This window comes from Trifolium pratense, linkage group LG1, assembly GCF_020283565.1.
Source record: "Trifolium pratense cultivar HEN17-A07 linkage group LG1, ARS_RC_1.1, whole genome shotgun sequence".
Taxonomy (NCBI): Eukaryota; Viridiplantae; Streptophyta; class Magnoliopsida; order Fabales; family Fabaceae; genus Trifolium; species Trifolium pratense.
Genome location: NC_060059.1, coordinates 22415211 through 22440614, shown reverse-complemented (window position 1 = coordinate 22440614; position 25404 = coordinate 22415211). Strand labels below are relative to the sequence as shown.

The following is a 25404-nucleotide window of genomic DNA, read 5'->3' as shown; positions in this document are numbered from 1 at the left end:
TGAACACCAAGAAAAACGAATTGTGAAACTATTTGGCCCGGTTCAATTGGTAAACTATATTTCACCGATTGGTTCTCTTATTAGCAGTTCCGTTTGATTTTTGTGTTTTTAAACAGTCATAAATATTCAATTTGATTTTTTTTTTTCGCAATTTAACCATTCTAATTGTAAAATAACAATAGAAATTTGGTACAGTTCGGTTCAGAAAAAATTAGTCCGGTTTAAGACGAAGTTTAATTTTCCGTAAGGGTAGTCCAAGTTTAGAATCACGAAACAATGCACATAACTTTACGCTGATTCGGGACAAACCATTAGTTCAATTTTACTAGGTTGTTGTAAGTTGTAACTGTTCGATTCAATTCAATTGTTCTTTTCGAACCGAACTGTGAAGTTTCCTATAACATTAATATGGCTAAATATTGGCCCCTCTTAGAAAACTAGCTATTTATGTCATTTTTATGAACAAAAATCATGGAACCCATTCTAATATGTGCAATGTGCATATCAATTTAGAAATTCTCAAGTTGGGTGCATGCATACATTTTTCTTTCATGTAAAACAAATGATGCAAGTAATAAATGGCACAGCCAAATATAAAACTAGTTGAAAACACAATTGACATATTTTGTCAACAAAAATAAAACACAAATGATATATCAAGTCAAGGTCACATAATGCATGCATCATGCATGAAGAAGAATTGCTACATAAAAAATATGGATAATGCAAGATTGTTATGAAGCTTACCTCAAGGAATGAGAGAAGTATACCAATAAAGATTGAAGCATGAAAGAGAGAGAGAGGGAGAGAGAGAGAGAGAGAGAGAGAGAGAGAGAGAGAGAGAGAGAGAGAGAGAGAGAGAGAGAGAGAGAGAGAGAGAGAGAGAGAGAGAGAGAGAGAGAGAGACAATAAAGTATGAATAATATTATTTGGCTGAGAGCAAAAAAATGAAGGAAGTGGAAAATGAAGGAAGTGGAAAATGAATAATATTATACCGCAAATATTAGAGCAGCATATATCCCTGCTCATATATCCCTGCTTTTTCGCACCTTTCTCTACCCATTCAATCTCCTATTTGTATGTGCTATAATCTCGCATTTCTTAGTTAAAATAAAATCCAGCATTTTTGTCATTTTTTAATCCCAATTTTTCATATAAAAAATAAAGACTTAAATATGAAAATCGTTCATACAAATATAGGGAGTTTTGATTTAAGTCCTTGTAATTTAACAATTTAACAAGACAAGGTTGCATTAGTCCTATATATAAGAAACATTTCACTTTTTAAATTCATTGTAAAATTTATGTATATAGAATATATTATTGTCTAGATGCATCAAGTTTAGAATGAATCTAAAAAGTGAAATGTTTCTTATATATAGGACCAAAAGAAGTAATAATACGACAGACTATTTTTAAAAAAAAAAAAACCACAAAGATATGCTCGAAGCGTTGGAAATTATAATATCCGGTCTAAAGGTCCTCCTCCGTCGTACTATTAATTTATGAGAGTATTAGAGAGGAATAGAGAAATGTTGGCAAGTCGACTTCTCTTGGATATATTACATATGCCTCATCTCCTATGAAGCACGAACTCCGACACGGACACCGCAACACTGCTAATGTAAAAAATATAGTACACCGACACCGCTACATATTTATGAAACCATATAATTGAAAATCAAAATATATACATGTAAATTAAATTTGAGCAAGTTATTTTTTTTAAAAAAATTTAAAACAAGATATGATAGTATTTTACCTTTATTTATCCATCTACGATCGTAAAAACTAAAAATATCATAATCTAAATGTAATGTCTTCAATCCTTCATTGATCAATATTGTTGTTTCTACACATCTTTAACTCTTGTAGATATGTCTGATACGTGTTATATGAGTGTCTTACAACCTACAGATGTCGAACACCGATCAAAGGAGTGTCAAACTAAAGGAAAATTTGAATTTTTTCCGACACCAATATGAGTTATCCAACATGTGTCGAACACCGCAACACGCTTAAACATAGAGATGTCAGTGCTTCATAGCTCATCTCTTCACCAAAAACTAGGGTTAGTTTCTCTAATCATAGATTTGTTTTCTGTTTTATTTTTGTTCTTTTTGTTTGTTATTTTCATTTCTTTGCTTTCATTCTGGGTAAGGTTTGACCCTGTATAATTTTTCTTTTTTTTTTTCATAGCTGGTGGTCTAGTCCATTGTTGTGTTTGAGCCTTGTATGATTTTATTTTGATTGTATCTCTCTGACTCTCTTGTAATTATTTAGTCTACCTCGGTACGTCTTGTGCATGAGAGGTTGTTTGTGTTAATATATATCATTTTGACTTCTTCAAAAAAAAAAAATATAATTAGTGTTACCAGATGATTGAAGATCAGACAATTGAAACTAAAGCAAGCGCTCAAACTAATGCTGACAAGCCACACAGAAGGGACCTATCGGCAATATCAACCCAATACCAACAAATAAATTTTCGATCAATATAACCTCAACATTTAAAATATAGTGTATTTAGTCTAATCAAATTTAACAGCCACCGAAACAACATTTTAATTACCCAATACGGGATTCATTTTTTTGTGACATAACGAAAGAAAAAATATTTTTCAAGATTTTGGTGTCAAACTGAATTTTTAGGCAGAGGATTGAAAGCATTTTAATTATCTAGAAAAATTGGTACCTTGTTTCCAGCATACAACAATGTTAATTATGCAATTTTCTCTTTCGCGTCAGTTATAATTTTCAATGTAACATGCTCAAAAACAAAGAAAGTGAACTTGTCTTGACAAAGTGGATTAAACTGCATCGAGACAATATTTCACCATCTATGTTTATGCAACTAATAGCAATTGAACTTAATAGTTGTGAAGTCAACAGTTAACCATCTCATAAATTATTGAGCCAATAGCAATGGGACATAAAAGTCATCCAGGCAACATTTAATCATCTTAAGATAATTTTCATAGCCAATAGCAGTTTACCTTAGGGTCATCGGGGTAACATATAACCATATCAAAATTTAATGAACATATCAAGAAAACATCTAACCATATCAAATTTTATTGGACTTTAAGGGGCATTGAGGCAACAAATAAAAATCTCGTACTTAGAGGCCTTCGAAGGAATATTTAACCATCTCTGAATCTATATAGTCAGTAACAATTGGAGTTAAGTGTCATCGGGGAAACACATAACCATATCAAAATAATGTATATTTCAATAACAATTGAATTTAAGTGATTGAGGCAACATATAACCATGTTAGAATAGCACTTGGACACTTGGGTCATTGATGCAACATTTGAACATCTCCAAATTTATATGGTCAGTTGCAATTGGACTTAGGGGTCATCGACGCAATAGTTAAACCATCTCAAGATAATTTTCATAGCCAATAGCAGTTTATCTTAGGGTCATCGGGGCAACACATGTAACCATATCAAAATTTATTGAACATATCAAGAAAACATCTGACCATCTCAAATTTTATTGGACTTTAAGGGTCATTAAGGCAACCGATAAAAATCTCGAATTAAGAGGCCATCAAAGGAACATTTAACCATCTCTGAATCTATATAGTGAGTAACAATCGGACTTAAGCGTCATCGGGGCAACACATAACCATATCAAAATAATGTATATTTCAATAACAATTGAATTAAAGTGATTGAGTTGAGGAAACATATAACCATCTTATAATAGCACTAGGACACTAGGGTCATCGATGCAACATTTGAACATCTCCAAATTTATATGGTTAGTTGCAATTGGACTTAAGGGTCATCGACACAAAAGTTAAATCAACTCAAAACTTATATAGCCAATAACAATTGGACCAAAACATCCTTCAAATCCATCAATTTTAGAATCTTAGCACTAGAAGGCACAAAGTTTAGGAAAAGGGGACAACACATTTTTTTGACCTACGAAATAACTCAAGCGACAAAGTTGTATAAATTCAAAAAGTCATCACAATATCAATCGATCGTATAGGATTAATGTAAAACAAGTCACTTCTATAGCATCTTATAAGTCAAAGAGGAACTACAGACAAGAACCAAAGACACAAAGCCAACATTCAAAAATGATAAGGATTATATGTAAATCGTTCAATGCAAAAACATTGAGCCAGTAAACACAAACATCCACAATACCGCTCATATGCCCTCGCGTCTGTAGGAACCAACATTGTAGAACGTACCACACCCGACTATGTCATGACATGCGGGCAAATGGAAGCATCTTACAACGTCGACTCCGCTTCGCTAGGCATGAAAATGAAAAGAAAAACATTTTTACCGAAAAAGGACCTACCGGCAATATGAACCCAATAGAAACAAATACATTTTAGATCAATATATAACATCAACATTTAAAATAGAGTGTATTTGGTCTAATCGAACGAAAAGTCACCGAAACAATATTTAAATTACCCAATACGAGTTTACCTTCTTTTTTTTTTTTTGTGACATATTGAAAGAAAAATTATTTTTCAAGATTTTGGTGTCAAACTGAATTTTTAGGCAGAGGATTGATTGCATTTTAATTATCGAGAAAAATTGGTACCTTTTTCGAGCATAAGACATCAATGTTAATTATGCAATTTTCTCTTTCACGTCAGTTCTAATTCTCAACGTAACCTGTTCAAAAACAAAGATTAGTACATGATAAAATTTAAAATTGAAATAAAACAAAAATACAAACAAAAAGGAAGTGAACTTGCCTTGACAAGTGGATTAAACTGCATCGAGACAATATTCACCATCTATGTTTATGCAACCAATAAAAGTCATCCAGACAACATTTAACTATCTTAAGATAATTATCGTAGCCAATAGCAGTTTACCTTTGGGTCATCGGGCCAACATATAACCATATAAAAATTTATTGAACATGTCAAGAAAACATCTAAGCATCTAAAATTTTATTGGACTTTAAGTGGTCATTGAGGCAACGAATAAAATCTCGTACTTAGAGGCCATCGAAGGAACATCTAACCATCTCTGAATATATATAGTCGGTAACAATCGGACTTAAGCGTTATCGGGGCAACACATAACCATGTCAAAATAATGTATATTTCTATATCAATTGAATTTAAGTGATGGAGGCCACATATAACCATCTTAGAATAGCACTAGGACACTAGGGTCTTCGATGCAACATTTGAACATCTCCAAATTTATATGGCCAGTTGCAATTGGACTTAAGGGTCATTGGCACAAAAGTTAAATCATCTCAAAACTTATATAGCCAATAATAATTGGACCAAAACAAAACATCCATCAAATCCATCAATTTTAGAATCTTAGCACTAGAAGGCACAAAGTTTAGGAAAAGGGGACAACACATTTTTTTTGACCTACGAAATAACTCAAGCGACAAAGTTGTATAAATTCAAAGAGTCATCACAATATCAATCAATCGTATAGGATTTATGTAAAACAAGTCACTTCTAATAGCATCTTATAAGTCAAAGAACTACGGACAAGAACCAAAGACACAAAGCCAACATTCAAAAATGATAAGGATTATATGTAAATCGTTCGATGCAAAAACATTGAGCCAGTAAACACAAACATCCACGATACCGCTCATATGCCCTCGCATCTGTAGGAACCAACATTATAGAACGTACCACACCCCGCTATGTCATACATGCGGGCAAATGCAAGCATCTTACAATGTCGACTCCGCTTCGCTAGACATGAAAATGAAAAGAAAAATAATTTTTCCGAAAAGGGACCTACCGGCAATATCAACCCAATAGCAACAAATAAATTTTAGATCAATATATCAACTCAACATTTAAAATATAGTGTATTTAGTCTAATCGAATTTAACAGCCACCGAAACAACAGTTAAATTACCCAATACGGGTTTCATTTTTTTGTGACATTGAAAGAAAAATTCTTTTTCAAAATTTTGGTGTCAAACTGAATATTTAGGCAGCAACTTGTCAATAACTCACCAACTTGAGCAACTGTTACACTTAACTTCTCCACAATATCTTAGTATTTATTCTCTTGTATACAACAAAACTATTTCATAAATTTTCAAATAAGTAAAACAACTTATTAAACTATGTAACACTAACTTTCAAATAACGCTAATTTTCAAATACTGCATATATATTATAAAGACAACAAAAATAAAATAAGCATATGACAGAACAAATAAACACAACTCCTAAATTGTTAGGACATTATAAAATGAAAATGTGGAGAAAAGATTAGAAACTCAATCATTATCATATTCACAAAAGTTACTCGAAACAGTATCCACTTGTCGCCGTTTCATATCCATTCTTGCTATCTCCAATTGGTTTGGAAAATAAATAGAAAACTTTTTTTGGTTTTTTTATAGTTCCGCTTAAAGTGTCCTAAATTCTTTCAAACTTACAACTTTTGCATAAAAATTCCTTTTTAGAGTTAAAAAATATATTTCTAAATCTGACTTCTACTATTTACAGATACTTGGCCTAGGCATCGTGTAAATTAGCAATTTCGAGTCAAATATGTCATGAGTTCCCATCTGTTTCTTTTAGTTGGTAAAACATAACTATAAGCAAAGGTTTTGTGACAATATCACGCCTGGTACTTGTACCTACAGACCTCCTAATAAGTCCATTAAGCCTTCATGTTAGTTCTAACGGAGCTAACCCCAATTATACTTGTCACCTGAACATGGGAATTTGGTATCCTAACTTATTTTAACCTATAAAGAATGTTTGTATAAAGTGTGGTTCAAAATCAATAGATTCTAGATATTACTGTAGTTGATTTTCTATTTCTGAATTGTTAATCACAATGAATGTGAGTCTCGGCTTATATACATGCGTGAGACTTAACCTGTTATAACAGGTAACTGACAGTTGTGCTAACAGAAGAGGGTCCCAGGATATTAAATTACTAATAATAGAAGAAAAAATAACTTACTAGCATAGAGAATAATGATAGTTAAATACATCACACTCTCCTTAGACCTATGGATTACTTAAAGAAAGAAGAAACCAAGATATGTCACCTTAGTAAGCAAATATCTGGTTGTAAAGCTCCCAACATGGGTCCCAGATTTCCAGTCACACCAACCTACCACTAGTGCAAAAAAGGCTATTTATATCGGTTCCGTGCCTGACTTAAGAGTGGGCTACATAACAAGTTTTGACTTGTTAAGTCAAATTTTGAACTGACTTAACAAAAATTTGTTAGGTCAGTCACGCCTCACCCGACTTAAGAAGGCGTGGTATCCATAATCTCAAAATGCATATGCACCGGACCTACAAAGGTGTTTTTTCAGTCAGCTAACCGACCAAACAAGTGATTTTTTTTTATTAAAAAAAATCCTGCATATATGCAGAATATACAGCTGCACAAGATCATTATATTACTTTGTATATGTCAACCAGTGTTTTAAATATAACCATGTACCACAATTTAATATAGAGTAATAACCTAAAACATAAACATAGAATTAATATAATGTCAAACCAAATTAATATATAGAGTAGTTTGAGCAAATTGAACCTTACAAAATCATCTATTACAAAACGAGAGATGCTATTTCTTACGAAGGATTCAAGAGAAGAAATGCAAGAATCAACACATGGCAATATCTTAAAAGATGATGTCACTTTAATCTCCTTTTGTGGATATCATGGGGCAGGGGTGTGCAGATTTACCGAATCTGACCGAAACCCGATAAAACCGATAAAAAATAAACCGAACAGGCGGGTGTGGGTCGGTTCACGGGTCTAAAAAATTGAAAAAACCAGTTTGACATGGTTATTGTTGGTCGTTTCGGATTTAAAATAAAAACACCGTCGGAGACCGAGCCTGACCGAAAGGTATTGCAAGAAACTTATGCAAATTGTTTGAGACTCATATGTGTTCAGTTCACGTGCTTTTGCCTGACATGTTCTTTATTTATTTATGTTTATTTCTCATTTTCTCTTGTCAAGTCACATCACTATTTGAGAGAAGCTAAAAAAATCATATCTTTAGCTTAGTGTGTCTGCTACTAGTACTGATTTGTAATCATCTAGACTATACTAGACATAAGTTATAACTTAAATTAATAGTATTTAACGATAAGTAATAAATTTGAAACTTATAACTTTTCTTTTTGATAACTTTAGATATTATCTTTCTAATGCTTCGTCTTTTTTTTGAGTTCAAAGCTTTGCACCCTCTCTATCTCTCACTAGCTACAACTTCCTTCTCTGCAGCAACATGAGTTTATGCTCTAAAAAAAAACTTCATTCTCTCTCAACAACAAAGAATGATGTCTCAAAAAGTCCAACTTCACTTAAAAAACCACCTTCATCTAAAATATTTTCTTCTCACTTCATATTGTTTCCAGCAAAAAACTTTCCATCACCTTCCTCAATCTTGAACAAATCTTCCTACTAAACTCAAGAATAGAGATGCAAACCCGAACTAACTGAACCGTGCAACCCGCCACCGATTTCAACCGCACCCGATGAAACCGATGCTCTTGGCGGACGAAAATGGGTCTGTTTATTCCCTTCTCGGTTTCATATCAGATGAGATTTTTCGGACCGAATCCGACCGGATCCGACCGATGCACACCCCTATCATGGGGGGTAGTGGATGTAAATAAGGGTGGAGATTTATTCTTGCAAATCTTCTCTTTAAATTTTCTTAAGAAAAAGCTTTTCCCTTGCAAAACACATAGTGTAGTGTAATAAAATTGAACGCTAACTAAATAATTTCTACTTTGATGTGTTAAACTTTTATTCACACATCAAACAAACACATGAACTACACAATTAGAACATTTTTTATAGGCTAAATTTACCAACTGCTTGAACTTGAGAGAAATTAATTCTCTTGCACAAATCCTCACGGGCCACCTTATCAAAACTTTAAGAATAAGATATTTAAATTTCTTGAATTATGATCTTCAAAAATAGATAACAGACCCATAAATCATTGATAGATACTTACTTGGAAGCTGAGTCATTGAATCCCTCACAGCCGACTTTATCAGAAACACCAAAGTAATCCTCTTCAAACCCAATCTAGAACAGTCCCAAACAACACTAGTAAAAGACCGGAAAATAAAATAATTACTCAGCCTATAGATGAAGAAAGCATACCAATTTGCTAGTTGCTTCAGCACTCTCATTTGAACTTCGAGCAGTAACAAGTGTCAACTCCCACCCAGTGGTTCCATTTGCATGATTTGAAACATCATGAGGTTGTTGACGAGCTGAAACCACCATTAACAATACATTGTATCAATTGAGGCCAAGTGCAGAAAAAGGAAAATGATGCTGAAGTATATAGTTCATTTCAAATTATCATCCATAATAATGAGTTTTATTTGGCAGCAGCATCTTATTATTACGGACCCAAAGTGAGAAAGATTTGAAGAAAATCTCTTCAGCTGAATTCATCCTATATCCTCAGTTTCTGGATTATACATGAATATGAAGGAAAAAAAAAACCATACAAGGATATAGATAACCAGCTAGCAAGAGGGAACTAATTCATTTGTTAGAATTGGATACCAGATTATTATTATTTTTGCAAGGGCAAAAAGAAATTTATTACAATAAAAATAGAAAAGGCACAAAAAATGCTCATGACAGAAGAGATACACAAGCAGCATGTCCATAGAAAGAAAAATAAACTTAGCACATGATCTTAACTGTTGATCAGAACAGGTAGAAGGCCAGCTGGAAGTCCGTTGAGCAGGTGGTAGGCAGCAGGTCCGAGCAGATGATCCACGGAGGGGGGGGTTGTACCTGCAGGTGCTCCGATGCCAAAGTCAGACAAGGAAAGAGAGCAAGAGAGATACTAGAGAGAGGAAGTAAATGAGAGAATGAATAAATGTTCCCTAGCTCTCCTGTATAGGAGAGCTTATATAGCCCCCAGCTCTGGGCCAAAGGTCCTCTTAGTGGGCTGGACTAGCCAAGGCCCATTAAGAGGGACTGCCAAGATATTACCCTTGGATAGTGGGTGGAGTAGTAATTTTACCCTATCTTGGTGGAGAGGTTGTGCCATGCTGACATGGAGGTGGTTGGGCAAGCCATGTGGACTTTGTGAGGGTCTAGGTGGACTAGCATTAGTCTAGTCCAGAACAGGAGCCCCCCAAGTCGTTGCTCCTAGGCATAGGAGTGATGACTTTAGATGTGTGCCCAAGTGCAGAAGGAAATCTCCTTGCAACCTCTCTTGAACAAAAGTGGACGAGGAAGTTGCTCGTCAAAGCCTTGCTCGTAACAAGCATCTGCAATGTTTTGCTCGAATCGATTTTTCGAGGATGTTTAATATCTTGCTTGTAGTTATGGTTACGAGGAAGTATGTGTTGCTCGTATCTCCTGCGAGGAGATATTGCACAAGATGGAATAGTTGCTCGTTGCTATAGCGAAGAGATAACAACGAGAAGTATTGTTGCTCGCAACGACGACGAGGAGATGATTTTCAAGAAAGAATTGTTACTTGTTGCTATGTTGCTTGTTGCTCTGGTGAAGAGATAGCGACGAGGAAGTCTTGTCGCTCGTTGCTATGACGAAGAGGCTAGCAACGAGGAGGTTTTATCGCTCGTTACTATGACGAGGAGGTTAGTAACGAGGAGGACTGTTTGTTGGGCATGTGAAAGGGCGCATTTACTGCTTTGATTTTTACGAGGGAGTGTAAGGACCATTGGATCAAAGTGTCTCTTCATTTTCCTGGCTTGATCTATAAATAGAGGAGAGTGAATTTCATTTTCACTTTTCACTCTCTTCAATTGTAATTCTGGATATTCTCTCTGAAGTTTCAACTTACTTGTCAGATCGTTCTTCAGATTTTCTTCATATTCAAGGTAATTCTTCCAAATTTTGTTGCTTAGATCCATTTTTGCTTTCCCACCCAGCTTTTTATGTGTTTTTCTGGGTTTTTGCTATGAATTTATGAATGTTAGGATGAATGTGCCGGGCACCGTATGAATTTTAGTGCCGGGGAGCTTTCCTCCCTTTTGAAACTCTAGGTTAGATAACTAGTGCCGGGGAGCTTACCTCCCCGTTTCCAACTTTGATGGTTTATTAGGTGATGGGGAGCTTCTCTCCCCGTTTCAAAATTTAGATAGTTCGAACATGCCGGGGAGCTTGCCTCCCCGTCTTCAACTTAGAAAATTTTTGCCTGTATTTTGTTGTCAAAATTTCATGCCGGGGAGCTTACTTCCCCGTTTTTTACTTAGAGGATTTTTGCATGAAATTTGCTGTCAAAATTTCATGCCGGGGAGCTTACTTCCCCGTTTTTTACTTAGAGGATTTTTGCATGAAATTTGCTGTCAAAATTTCATGCCGGGGAGCTTATCTCCCCATTTTTATTTGCCTTACCCTCCTCGGTTTGATTTTGATTGCCATTTGAAAAGGGCTTTGGTCGGGGACAGCGTCCTCGTCCTATCTTGCGCCCTTTCACTTGAACTGCGGTGAAAGGGGATTTGATCATCGAATTCACTTTGTTTTTACTGCATTTCAGGTTTTAAAATGTCAGAATCCGAGGAGGTGGTAGAAGTGCAGGGTCCGGAGAAATTTGTGTTGGTCGACTGTATAACTGATCCTGCACTGGATTGGGTTGCTCCTGAGCCCCGGGGAATAGCTTCGACGCTTACTCCCGAGGATCCTAAATTGCATACTACTGTCGAGCAGAGGAGAGCAAACGAGCCCAAACACTGGTCGACCCGTTTACCCGGGGAGAATGAACGGGTGTGCTCGTCTTTTGACGGGCAGGCTTTTGCTATGTATGAGTATGTCTTTAAAGAGATGGGACTTAGACTGCCGTTCAGCCCTTTTGCGGCAAGTGTTCTCAAAGCCTTGCAAGTGGCTCCGTCACAGCTGCACCCTAACTCCTGGTCGTTTATAATGGCGTTCGAGCATCTCTGCATGTATAAAGATGTTCGTCCCAGCCTTCCCCTCTTTTTTAGGATCTTCAAAATTCAACGCAAGCCGACGAAAGAAGTAGGACGAGCACCTCGTCAAAACTGGGTTTCGTTGAAGCATCACGAGGATGTCAAACTTTTAAAGATGTTCGTGGACTCCATTAAGGATTTTAAGGAGAGGTATTATATCGTCCGGCCAGAGTCTCCTTCTGCCCGGGAGAGTTTATTGGAACTTGAGGAAGATATAGACGAGCAAGGTGTTGCTCGTAGGGATGCCAACGGGCAAGTCATACTTCGGGCAGTTCCTAAGTTCCCGTTGAGCTGGTCGTACACCCACTTCCATAAGGAGCCTAAGGAGTATACAACCGGGGATGCAGATTTGTCTCCCGAGGACAAGGCTGCCTTTGAAAGTTTGAAGGCCTTTGTGGCCGGTTTTACTCCAGGGGTCTGGACGACTCGTAAGGGAGTTATAATAAGGGACGAACACGGGGAGCCGAAGACCTCTCCTCGATATATTAATACTAGGACTCTCCTCAAGTGCAAAAATGTCGGGGAGGTTAAATTGTGTTTGGGTATTGTTTCCTTTCTTTTTAACTTAGAAAAATTTCTGTTATTGTTGTATGTATTCCTCGTCCTTTATTTAACTTGCTCGTCATATGTTTGCAGACAAAATGGAGACCATTGCTGAGCGGATGTTGAAGGCTAAGCAACATGAGAAGGCGAGCAAGTCTGGCCAGTCGAAGAAGAAAACTGTTGCCAGAGCTTCCTAGGAGGTGAGGCCGGGGACCCCTTCCGTGCAGGTTATAGGAACCTCGGTGGGAGGTTCGGATACCCCTACTTCCTCAGTTCGTCCACCTCCGGCAAAGAGATTTAGAGAAGAGGAAGCCAATGAAACACCTACGGGCATGGGCGCATGCAGCAAGTTTCCAGTTCCCCGGTGCTATACGGTGGAGAAATTTTTTGAAAAATATCCTCCTGAGGTCTTTGATACCGAGCGGTCAGCAATTCTTGACCAGGAGCCAGAGGTCCGTAAGCAGCAACATGCTCGTGACATGGCTGCTATGGTGCGAATGATCTCGAGCTCCCTTGTCCTTGGTGACGAGCGGGAGTCTCTACTCGAGCAGCTGAACAATGCCCAGACCAGGCACGAGCGGGCTAAAAGTCGGATCAACCAGCTCAAGATTGATTTGGATGATCTCAAGGAGAAGCAGAAACGTTGGGGTGACAAGGTGGAGGAGCAACGTAAAAGGAGAGAGGAGTTGGATGCTGCTCGGGCTGAGATTGAAAGGCTTACTACTGCTATGGCGCCGGGCGAGAACGAGCACAAGGCTGCCGAGGGCTTGACGACCCGAGCAGACTTGGTCAAGGTGATTGCTCAGTTGTCTCATGACTTTGTTGAGGGCACTGAGTATGCTTTTGATAATGCCATTCAGCAAATCAAGCTCCTCAACCCTGATGTGGATTTGGTGACCCGGGGAATGCATGTGAACGGGGAGGTCAAAGATGGCCAGATTGTTATCCCTGCTGGCCTAGCCGTCTCTGATGACGAGGAGGATGATGCTGAAGTGGTGCACGAGGAAGATCATGGAGACGAGCAGGGTGATGGGCACGAGCAGGAAGATAGGTGCGAGGAGTAGATGTCCCTGGCTTTTCTATTGTAATTTGTTGTCTTTTTGAATTTTGGGGCCTTTGAGCCATGGTTTGTAATATTGGAACAAGTGGGCTTTTGTCCCCGTTTTATTTTTATGACAATTCCGGGCAGGTGCCCGTTTATTTATCTATGCTTGTTTATAACTGCTTGTCTATACCTGCTCGCATGTATGTTTACATTTTCTGCTCGCATGTATGTTTCCTCGTCTTTTAACTTAGAAATTTTTATGAAATTTTGTTGTTTAAAATTTCAACCGGGGAGCCTCCCCGTCTCTTAACTTAGAAAATTTTATGAAATTTTGTTGTTTAAAATTTCAACCGGGGAGGTCTGGTCCCTATTTTTAACTTAGCAAAATTTTATGCTAATTTCTTGCTCAAAATCTGAGCCGGGGAGCTTGTCCCCATTTTAAACTTAACGAAATTTGCTGTTTAAACTTCGTGGCGGGGAGCTTCTCTCCCCGTTATTGAGGTGCTCGTCTGGGCATGCTGGTATGCTCATTCGAACAAGTTGGTGTGCTAAGTTTTGCCTGTTTATTTTTATGCATGTTTTGTATGCTTATCATATTTTTGCATGTATGAATGCTGCGCTCGTTGTTATTTTGCCGGGGAGGTTTCCCCTGCTTGATACTGAGCATGTTTTATTGAGGGTAGTTTCCTCTGTTTTGACTTAAACAGTTTAGGGAACTGTATAAGCACTTAGAGTTGTTTCTAAGTTACGCGAATACGAGCACGCTAGTGTACCTTTCTTCGCAACCTGAACCTCCCATCGCGAGCTGGGTGCTAGGTCGTGGCACGGGGACGATGGGCTCGTTTCGAGAGTTATCCTCGTCTAGCAGGAGTTCCATTTCCCTTATGGTGAATTAGTTCCCCTGCTATGGTTTTAGATGAGCACGTGTGCCATGGTGCCCTCCGTTGTTTAAGGTGCTCGACTCGTTGTGTTCTGAAGTGCGAGCAGCCTTTTTTGGTGTGGCAATAACTTAGCTGTAATATTGTTTCAATTTCTGGGCATTCCATGGTCGAGGAAGTTTCTTTCCTCGAAGGTCCTCGAGATAGTATGCACCATTTTCTGTTTTGTCAATGACGCGGTATGGTCCTTCCCAATTGGGTGCAAGTTTGCCGCCCTGGGAATCTGCATTGCGTCTTAGGACGAGGCTTCCCACTTCGAATCCTCTTTTGATGACTTTGGTGTCATGCCGGACAGCTATTTTCTGCTTCAGGGTGGCCTCCTTTAAGGAAGCTCCTGTTCGAATTTCTTCGACGAGGTCAAGCTTCTCTCGAAGTGCTTCGTCATTTTGCTCCTCGTCTAGAGGTTGCTCAGTCCGACGAGATGGTTCCCCAATCTCTACGGGGATAACTGCCTCCGTTCCATATACCATTCGGAAGGGGGTCTCTCCGGTTGTGGAGTGTGGGGTTGTTCGATAGGCCCAGAGTACATTGTCAAGCTCTTCGACCCATTTCTTTTTGTTTTGGTCGAGTCTTCTTCGTAACCCTCTCAGGATTACTCTGTTGGCTGCTTCGGCTTGCCCGTTGGTTTGGGGGTGCTCGACCGATGTGAAGTGCTGTTTGGTGCCCAGGGCAACAAGGAATGCTTGAAAATCATTGTCTGTAAACTGTGTTCCGTTGTCTGTGACTACCACCTGTGGTATTCCGAATCTAGCTAGCACATTTCTTTTGAAGAAGCGCAGGATTCTGAGCGATGTGATGTCGGAGAGGGGTTCGGCTTCCACCCACTTTGTGAAGTAGTCCACTGCTACTATTAGGTAGCGATTTTGATAAAGTCCTTTGGTAAAAGGACCAAGTAAGTCCATGCCCCACCAGGCGAAGGGCCAGGGGGAAGACAAAGATTTTAGTTCTTGAGGGGGAGCTAAGTGCATATCCCCATGCCTTTGGCATTTGTCACATTTTTTTACGTGGTCTTTGGCGTCCTGCTGCATAGTAGGCCAATAGTATCCTGCTCGTAGGGCTTTCCTGGCAAGTGATCTCCCTCCCAGGTGCTGGGCGTTAATGCCCTCGTGGACTTCGCGCAGGATGTAATCTGCTGTGTCCTCGTCCACACATTTTAGGAGAGGAATGGAAAATCCTCTCCTGTATAATTTTCCGTCGAGGATGACGTAGGAGCAGGCTCTTCGTCTGACTACAGCTGCTTGTTTCTGGTCGTCAGGGAGAGTTCCGTGCTCGAGGAAGTTGTACACTGGAGTCATCCAACAGTCTTTGTCGCCAATGACGTTTATGTCCACAACCTCGTTTGGTTTTTCTATGCTTGGACGAGGGAGTATCTCTTGGATGACAGATTTGTTTCCGCCCTTCCTTTTTGTGCTTGCCAGCTTGGACAGGATATCTGCCCTTTTGTTGTGTTCGCGGGGAACATGTAATATTTCAACAGAGTTGAACTTTGTGATCTTTTCCTTTACTAGCACTAGGTATTCAGAGAGGTTATCATTTTTGGTCTGATACTCTCCTAGCACCTGCGAGGCGACTAGTTGTGAATCTGTGTAGATTTTTATCTCCTTGGCTTGAAGGTCCTCGGCCAAACGTAGTCCAGCGAGGAATGCTTCATATTCTGCTTGGTTGTTTGAAGTTGGGAAGGATAGTGCTAGGGACACCTCGATTAGTAAGCCATTCTCATTTTCAAGAATGATGCCTGCACCTGCTCCTGTGGCGCTTGATGCTCCGTCCACAAAGATTGTCCATTTATCTGCTCCGTCCACTGTAGGGGAGGAGCTCGTCATCTCTGCGACGAAGTCAGCTAGGACTTGGGCTTTTAGAGCTTTTCTGCTCTCGTAACGAATGTCGAATTCTGAGAGTTCGAGGGACCATTTGAGCATCCTGCCCGCCATATCTGGTCGGCCAAGCAAAGATTTGATTGGTTGGTCTGTTCGGACCACAACTGTATGAGCTAAGAAATAATGTCTTAGTCTCCTCGCAGCATAAACTAGTGCAAGGGCTATTTTTTCAATTTGTTGGTACCTTAGTTCAGGACCCTGCAAGGCTTTGCTCGTAAAGTATACTGGTTTCTGCCCTTCGTTTGTCTCACGAATAAGAGCTGCACTTACAGCCTCTGAGGCGACGGAAAGGTACAGGTATAATACCTCCTCGTTATTTGGTCGTGAGAGGACAGGTGGCTCCGATAAGGCCTTTTTCAAATGTTGGAGAGCTTGCTCGCACTCATCTGTCCATTCGAAGACTGCTTCTTTCTTTAGTAATTTGAAAAAGGGAAGTGCATGTTGTGCTGATTTGGATACAAATCTGGAAAGCGATGTTAGCATTCCATTAAGAGTTTGTATGGACTTCTTATCGCTCGGAGTGGGGAGCTCGGCAAAAGCTCTGCACTTGTCAGGGTTGGCTTCAATTCCTCGCTCGGTTAGGTAAAACCCCAGGAATTTTCCTGCTCGGACCCCGAAGGTGCACTTCTCTGGATTGAATCTCATTTTGTATTTCCTGGCCTGCTCGAACACCTTTCGAAGGTGCACGACATGGTCGAGTTCCTCGGGGGATTTTACGATCATGTCGTCCATGTATACCTCGAGCATGTCTCCTATTTGTCCTCGGAAGACTTTGTTCATCATTCGCTGGTATGTGGCTCCTGCATTTTTGAGACCGAAGGGCATTACGTTGTAGTAATAGTTGCCCGACTCAGTCATGAAAGCTGTTTTTTCTCTATCTGCCACTGCCATTGGAATTTGGTTATAACCTGAATAAGCATCCATAAAAGATAACAATTTAAAGCCAGAAGAATTATCAACAAGTCTATCAATGCAAGGTAAGGGATAAGAGTCTTTAGGGCAAGCCTTGTTAAGATCGGTATAGTCACAACACATCCTCCACTTTCCATTAGATTTTTTGACAAGTACAACGTTGGACAGCCAGGTTGTATACCTGGCCTCCGAAATGAAATTTGCCTCTAAGAGGTCTTTTACAGCTTTTTCTGCAGCCTCCGATTTCTCAGGAGACTGCCTACGCCTACGTTGTACAATGGGAAGTGCAGCAGGATCAATAGTCAGCTGGTGACATGCTATGTTGGGGTCCAAGCCGGGCATCTCGGAAGCGTGCCAGGCGAATAGATCAGCATTTTCCTTCAAGCAGGCTTCAAGTTGCTTCCTAGCAAGCTCGGGGAGCCCAGTCCCAATCTTCACTGCCCTGCTCGGGTCTTCTCCGAAGGGCATCAGCTCGAACTCCCCGTCTGGAACTGGACGACGGTGCTCTTGGCTTGCCTCGTCGTCTTCCTTCTTCTCTTTGCGGAGCTTCTTCTCATCCTTGTTTTCCTGCTTGGAGAAGCGGCTGTCGAGGTCGATGGAGCTGATTTCTGGCAAGGGCAAGGAAGTTTCTGCCTTGGACTTCTTGGACTCGGGGAGCTGCCCGATATATTCATTTCCTTTGGAGGACGCATTGAAGACTCTCCTTGCAGCTTCAATGTCTCCATGCAGTGTCGCAACTTGGCCTTTGTGAGTATAATACTTCATCTTAAGGTGGGCAGTTGAAGGGACAGCCATTAAGTCAGCAATAGCTGTCCGGCCCAGGATGCACTGGTAGAGAGAAGGGCAGTCTACTACCAGGAATTTCACTTTGATGGTTTTCGAAGTTTCTTCAGAGCCAACGGTGACTAGCAGGTCTACATATCCCCATGGCTTAGTTGTTGCTCCATTAAATCCGGAGAGATCAGATCCAAAGTAAGGGGTGAGGTAGGTCTCATCTAGTTGCAGAGTCTTGAAAAGTTGGGAATACATGATATCACAGGAGCTTCCTTGGTCGACCAGTACCCTGCGGACGTCCATATTTGCCATGTCCACTCTGATGAGCAGGGGTATCTGGGAGTTTGCAGTTCCACCGGGCAGCTCTTCCATATAGAAGGCTAAGGGCTTTGATTGCCCTCTCGGTTTATCCAAAGTTGCATTCAGGTTGGAGGAGCCATCTATCAATTCTTCAAATTTTCTTTTGATGAATCCCACAGTCTGTTTATCAAAACCTCCACAAGAGATAACCATAGCTTGGGCAAGTGCGTCCCATTTGTTCAGTGTGGGAGCAACATAGGTGTCGTCCAAGTAGTCAGGGACAAAGAAGTCTTCAGGTCTGGAGATGGCAAGGGCAACTGGCTTGTGCCCGAATTTTTCTGGTGCAGCTTCTTCGGTGTTGCTGGTCTCAGCAGCTTCTGCCCGGGGAGCATTGCCCCTATTGACGTATTGTTTGATTTGCCCATTTCTAATCAAAATTTCAATGGCGTCTTTCAATTGGATGCAGTCGTCAGTCAGATGGCCGTAGCCTTTGTGGTACTTGCAGTATTTGCTCTTGTCTTGGCCAGGCTTTGAGGGTTGTTGTCTTGGAAATTTAATTCCTGCTTTAGTGAACTCAGCTGAGTTGCACTCTTTCCAAATTTCTTCCCGAGTTTTACTAAGGGGAGTATAGTTGCTGAATGTGCTGGGAGGTCCACGGGGCTCTCTAGGCCTTTCGCCTCTTCGTCTTCCTCCTCCCCGGCTGGACTGTTCAGCATTTGAACGAGGAGCAGGTTGGCTGTTTCCTGCTCGCCCATAACGGGCAGCATCTGCAGCTTGTTGCTCCTCATATTGGATGTAGGCTTGAGATTTGAGGAGGAGGTCGCTAAAGGTGCGTGGTTTTTCAATTCCAACGGCTCTTGAAAAGTCACTGTTTGGCCTAAGGCCCCTTTGGAGCAGGTACTTCTTCATGTCATCAGTTGTTTCTACCTGGACGGCTTCTTTGTTGAACCTCTCTATGAAACTGCTGAGAGATTCATTATCAGCTTGGAAGATGGCGTCCAGGACTGCCTCGGTTTTTGGTTGTTTGCGGGAAGCAGTGAAGTGCCTGCAGAATTGGTCGGTCAGGTCCATCCATGAGGAAACGGAGCGAGGAGCTAGGCTGTGGTACCAGGCCATAGCTCCCTTTCTCAGTGTAGTTGGGAAGATTCTGCATCTAATTGCTCCGCTGACCCTCAAGAAGTTCAGGGTAGCATTGATTGATGCGATGTGTTCATCTGGGTCAGTAAGTCCAACATAAGCTGGGAGAGCAGGTGGTCGTTCAAATCCCTTTGGAACGGGTGCTTGAAGGATGTCGTGAGATAAAGGGCAGCGGGGATCCTCCTCGTCGCTCTCTTGTGAGTTGAGGGGAGGTGAACCCTCGCGATTAGGAGTAGGGCTCCTGGAGAATTGGTCAGTGTGATAACTGCGGCTTACTGACTGCCCTTGTTTGGTCATTAAGCTGAGTCCCTGGGGAGAATGACGACGAGGAGGTGTTCGGTCCACAATTTTTCCTTTTTTCACATTTGGAGAAGATATACCCACGCGGGGAGGGGAGACATGGTCTCTTTTCTTGCCAGGTTGCTCGATCCTCTCGAGGGCAGGTCGTCGTTGTTTGACAGTTTCCTGACGAGGAGGGGATTGAGAAGTAGGAGTTCTCCTCGGGGGAGAGTTGTTCCTTGAGAATCGCTGATTCCTTTCCAAGCGATCGAGTCTCAGATTCTGCTCGTCCATTCGGCGATTCTGGCCTTGGAGAACTTCGGTGGTTTGTTTCAGGGCAGCTATGAGTGCTGCTAGTTCAGCATTGGTAACTGAAGCAGCGGACAAGTCGGTCTCTGCTGATTTGCCCTGCTCGGACTGAGGGTGCTTCCCTGCCTGTTTCTCAGTCAAGACGACCAAGTCGCCATCCTCAGAAGTCCAGGAAGTTTCCTGCCCGTCTCTAGGGTCTGACTCGGGGAGGGCCTGGAGGTCAGTGATGAGAGCAGGAGACAGACGGGGAGAAGATGGAGGAGCAGCGTCCTCAACGTCATTGTTGAAATGAGATGAACTGGCCATGATGAAAAAGTGATTGATTGGTTTTGTTCTTTGGTTTTCTTGTTCGAAATAAAGAAGGGGAGAACTCAGATCCCCACAGACGGCGTAGAAGGCCAGCTGGAAGTCCGTTGAGCAGGTGGTAGGCAGCAGGTCCGAGCAGATGATCCACGGAGGGGGGGTTGTACCTGCAGGTGCTCCGATGCCAAAGTCAGACAAGGAAAGAGAGCAAGAGAGATACTAGAGAGAGGAAGTAAATGAGAGAATGAATAAATGTTCCCTAGCTCTCCTGTATAGGAGAGCTTATATAGCCCCCAGCTCTGGGCCAAAGGTCCTCTTAGTGGGCTGGACTAGCCAAGGCCCATTAAGAGGGACTGCCAAGATATTACCCTTGGATAGTGGGTGGAGTAGTAATTTTACCCTATCTTGGTGGAGAGGTTGTGCCATGCTGACATGGAGGTGGTTGGGCAAGCCATGTGGACTTTGTGAGGGTCTAGGTGGACTAGCATTAGTCTAGTCCAGAACAGCACACCTACCAATGACTACCATGAGAAACACTATACACTTAGTAGAGATCAGATGCCAAAACATGAACTACAAGAGTGACAGAAGAAATGCACAGCGGATGCCACGACTCAGACTTAAAAATAAAGACCACCTAGCCTTCGACTCCTCCATACACTTGCACAGACCCAAATCACTAACTCCCTCAACACACAAAATGAACTACATGAGTGAACTCCACAAAAAATAATTGATCAACAACCCCACCACTGCTAAGCAAATGATGCAGAACCTGGACCAAAATAATACCAGAACTTGGGATTCCTACCATTAACTTTGAGACTGAAGTCTAACGAGCAAGGAAATTGAGAGGCGACCAAAGTGCCTAGAATAAATCAAGAACGCACACCAATTTGACATACCCAAAGACCAAATACCTGACTTAGATCCATGGGGTATATCAGCAAGAAGGTCCAAGCACATATAAATTTTAGTCGCCACAGACTTAGTGCAAGCAAGAACCTAGTAAGGCAATAAGTAAAAATGATCAGAAGAATACGTTATCAATGAAACTTACCGAAGAAGCAAGATCATCAATTGTCAACATTTTAAGAAGACCAAAGTCACATGTGTCCATACATAGCATAAGAATTTAGAAAGCCATTACCTGGATGAATATCTTGATTGATCTTCTGCCAACACTGAAACCAATACGGATAAAGCATCAATGTGAAGTGAGGATAAAATATATATCTTTTGACAAGAATACATTTCAGATATTCAGCTACACAATATCTTTACTGTTTAAATTTACAGAAATCATTCACTTTAATAATATTTTTAAGATTGCAACAAGGTTTCCATAGAATCAAGCAAATGAAGCTACTAGAGAGAAATAACATAATCAAATATGATCTAGGATATTAATATTAGTTAAATTAATCACTAATTCATTTAGAATCTTTAGTTTGCACCCTAGCAGTGCAAATTTGATTACTATTAAAAATGACTTATTTCTAAAAATTCAAAGAAACTATAAGGTAAAATGTCCTATTTTTTACAAGGAAACTATATGCATTATACAAATTCTAGAATAACATAAGGAAATGGTAACAAAAAAAAACACAGATTTCAAATAGCTACAAAAACATAACAAAAAGAATAAATGGGAGAGAAGAAAGAGACCTTGAGTCTTTCCGCAAGCGATTCAACAAAGCTATCCGAGAGGCGAACCTGCAAATGGATAATTGAACATGTGTCTTACTATTGAAGTTTGTTTCAGTGAAGGGATAAAAAGAAGAGAAGGCAAGAAAAGTGATGAGAGAAAATCAAACCTAGTTTGACGATTTGGGAAAGCGTAGCTAGGGTTTGTTTAGCGAACAACTTCAATTTTTTTGAACAAGCGAACAACATCAATTAAGTGAAACACCTTGCTTGATTTGGAAATAGAATTCTGAAATTGAACCTTGTTATGCATACGATTTGGAGAGGAAGAAAGACTGAAAATTGATTTTAGAAAGGGCTCTTCCATATGGTTTGGGACAGTTCTTGAAAAAATTGGGAACGAGATGAAAACGATTTGATATCGGAATACGAAAAAACGTTTACAACTCTTGAAGAATGTTGCCCAAATTAATTTGATATTTACTTTCAGTGATGCTAAATGGTACGACGGCAATGTCGTTGGTTTTGCACGACATGTGCGCGCACTACCATCCTTATTATTATTTCCATATACTTTAGTATGATAGCCCTTATCAGAAAAAAGATATTATATAATTGTTACGTAAAAAAAATAGTAAAAACAGTATTATACAATTGTTTGTAAACCATCAAACATTTCAAATAGATATCAATAAAAAAAATTGGTCCAAGTTAGATTTCAATAAATTTTGATCTCTTAAATATATTTTATCAAAACTTTTGGTCCTTACTTTTGACATGTGAAAACCTTCCACGAATTCTGCAAAAAAAAAATTAGTCACCGCAAAATGATAGTAAAAATCGTTCACATATTCTCTTCACTTGGTTTTTTCCTTATATGACCCCACTTGCATTTTGGTCTAGTCCCCAAGTTTTCCTATATTCTTTTCTCTTCTTTTTAATATATTTGAAAGATAGCTTATTTATCTGTTGGATGATTAAATAACGCCAACATATTCTTCGAATGAAATTAGACACCGTTAAACAGTTGTGAAAATGTTTATAATAATTTTTTTTTGTCTCCATGAGTATAATAATAACTCTGTTAGTAGAGATATTACATGTATTAGTTAGTAGAGATATTACATGTAAAATGCAAGATTGAAGTTCGAACATGGGTACACCTAGAGCTGGGTATGCAGGCTAGCCCGCCCCATTTAACCCGCCCCGCATAAACCCGCATATTAAACGGGGCGAACAAGCCCATCAGAAAATATAAACGAGTTATAATATTAAGTCCGGGTCCGTATACCCGGCTCTAGGTACACCTGTTTATTCACTTTAACATTAAAATTTTAGTTATTAGATTATTTGGAAGAAAAAAAACTTTGATATAAATAAACATAATAATTTGACACGCAGTTCTATTCATGCATGTACCAAAAAAGATAAGGAAAGAAGGAAAATTTGAATCACAATTTGATAGGCAGTAGGCAGTAATGTACTAATGTATATTGCTATCACATAATTGTGCGCCTAATGGCATCGTGCGGTTTTCACGACATATTATGTCGTGCCATTAAGCATTTTTCATTTACTTTTCCCAACCGTCACTTAGTCACGCGCCCTATATCTTTCCTATTTTATCTTTCTGCAACTTAAATAGTGAACGTTATAAAAATAAGATTTTTTGAAAAATGTCTTTTGCTGTATAAGTATCAGATGTTATAAAGGATAGGGCGTTTTTGGGAGGTGTCAACTACCAACACAGCGGACAGGGATATATTGGTAATTTTGTAGGGACACACGAAATGGAGTAAGGTAGCAAAAGTAAACATCAAATAATTTCATCAACTCAAATTCAGAGTAGGGAGGACCTTATGCGTTTTGGTCCACACAACACCGTTGTTAGGAAAAATTCTTTTCTCCCACATTTCTTTTATCTTCTATGAGATTTAATTTTGTCCATTTAAAAAAAATTCGGAATATATTTTTCGAACTTTTTTTGCCATTAAAAATACTATTTTACACTAGAAAAATTCATAAAATATAGAATTTATGATGAATAAAAGAAACGTGGGAAGAAGGGGGGAAGAGAATTTACGATTTTCTTTTGCAACCCTATTCATTCTATTCATTTTCTCGCGCGTCATACGAACTTACAAAAATACTCTTGTCCGCTACTTTGGTAGTGGAACACCCTACCGACTTTGTTTTTTTATAATGTTCGCTACTTAAATAGCGGAAAAATATAAATGGAAATACTTGAGACGCGCAAGAAATATGTAGATGGCAGAAGAATATCTCAAAGAATTACCTTTTGTTAGGATACTGAGGTCTGGAGGCCCACTAGTATCTAAGGTTCGGCCTCTTGGTAGGAAAGTTATTGATATAATTCGGCAAATTAAAAAGTGAATATATTGAGAGTTTTTTTTTTTTTTTTTTTTACGAAATGTTATTGTCACCCCTTTTGTTTTGACATTTTTTCACCCCATCAACTTCACCTCCAAATATATTTTTACTTCAAATACATATTTTTAAAGGACTTCAAAATATTTTTGAAATTTGAATTAAGTATAATTCAGTTGGTAGCTATTAAAAATACTATTTAAGAGGTCAAAGTTTAAACTTTAAATTCTCCACATTTTGTGTGTGAATTTTTTTTGTCAAGCTTTAGTGTGTGGATTTAACCACTTGACTATTAGAAAAAAAAAAATTAATCCACTAATTTTTAAAATAAAGTTTTGGTCTCTTTGTTTAACAACTTTTAATATATTTCACCTCAATTAATTTTGAAAGTGTTTCCTATTTGTTGATACAAAATCATCATTGATGGCGTAATATTATGATTATAAAATTAGATTACATTTCAGTTGTACAAGATACATGACCGAACAGTGCATGATATTTTTAGGATAAAACAGCTCATATCACAGTTTTGATTTACTACGTACTGCATTGTATAAAAACCATTTTAGAATTACACCCTCTATAATACGATGACTACTACAATATAGGACCATGACCACTCGAAACTGAAGGGACAAAAAAATAATTAAAACAAGATGCAGAGGAGCGAGAGAAGAGCAAGAACTCATAAATGTTCAAAGTTTCGTTGTGTCAAATGAGTGGTATCCCTCGGAGTGCTTCATAAGAGTACACACCTCCAACAATATTAATACTACAATGTGTGTGTTCTTTACAATTTGTGAATTTAATTTCACACTACACCGGCTCTAAATCCCAAGATTCGTGTTTAATCTTCCAACCAACTTCGGACCAAATTTCAACAATCAGATTCATACTCCTTACAATATATAAAAATGTGAAAGTGAATAAACAATATTTTTTATTTTGGGACAAATAATATATATATTTTACTTTGGGACAAATAACAATATATATTTTGAAATATTATAAAAATATA

General features: G+C 39.4%; 1 protein-coding gene across 4 annotated transcripts; it reads right to left on the bottom strand.

Annotated features, from left to right (window-relative positions):
- Window positions 1-1806: 1806 nt before the first annotated feature.
- LOC123918349 lies at window positions 1807-22580 on the bottom strand. 4 transcript variants are annotated; one of them, XM_045970375.1, is made up of 8 exons: window positions 22169-22580; window positions 22020-22067; window positions 21502-21535; window positions 21272-21356; window positions 9692-9787; window positions 9137-9249; window positions 8985-9058; window positions 7471-8900 (listed from the first exon to the last, which is right to left on the bottom strand). In XM_045970375.1, the coding sequence occupies exons 4-8, from the start codon at window positions 21315-21317 to the stop codon at window positions 8819-8821; spliced, it is 411 nt and encodes a 136-aa protein (XP_045826331.1). In that variant the 5' UTR covers window positions 21318-21356; window positions 21502-21535; window positions 22020-22067; window positions 22169-22580; the 3' UTR covers window positions 7471-8818. The 4 variants fall into 4 exon arrangements, 1 of the variants encoding a protein (XP_045826331.1); XR_006812757.1 differs by lacking the exons at window positions 7471-8900; window positions 9692-9787 and adding an exon at window positions 1807-7294 and having other exon boundaries at window positions 22169-22566; XR_006812756.1 differs by lacking the exon at window positions 9692-9787 and having other exon boundaries at window positions 7471-9058; window positions 21257-21356.
- Between the last annotated feature and the right edge of the window lie 2824 nt (window positions 22581-25404).

What these genes read in the sequence shown, in the direction of transcription:
- LOC123918349 (XM_045970375.1), bottom strand. Translation starts at nt 21,317, where the DNA reads ATGTGCTTGGACCTTCTTGCTGATATACCCCATGGATCTAAGTCAG. An exon ending in CTGAAGCAACTAGCAAATTG is followed by an intron (nt 9,059 to 9,136) that starts GTATGCTTTCTT and finishes GGACTGTTCTAG; the next exon opens with ATTGGGTTTGAAGAGGATTA. An exon ending in TTCAATGACTCAGCTTCCAA is followed by an intron (nt 8,901 to 8,984) that starts GTAAGTATCTAT and finishes TTATTCTTAAAG; the next exon opens with TTTTGATAAGGTGGCCCGTG.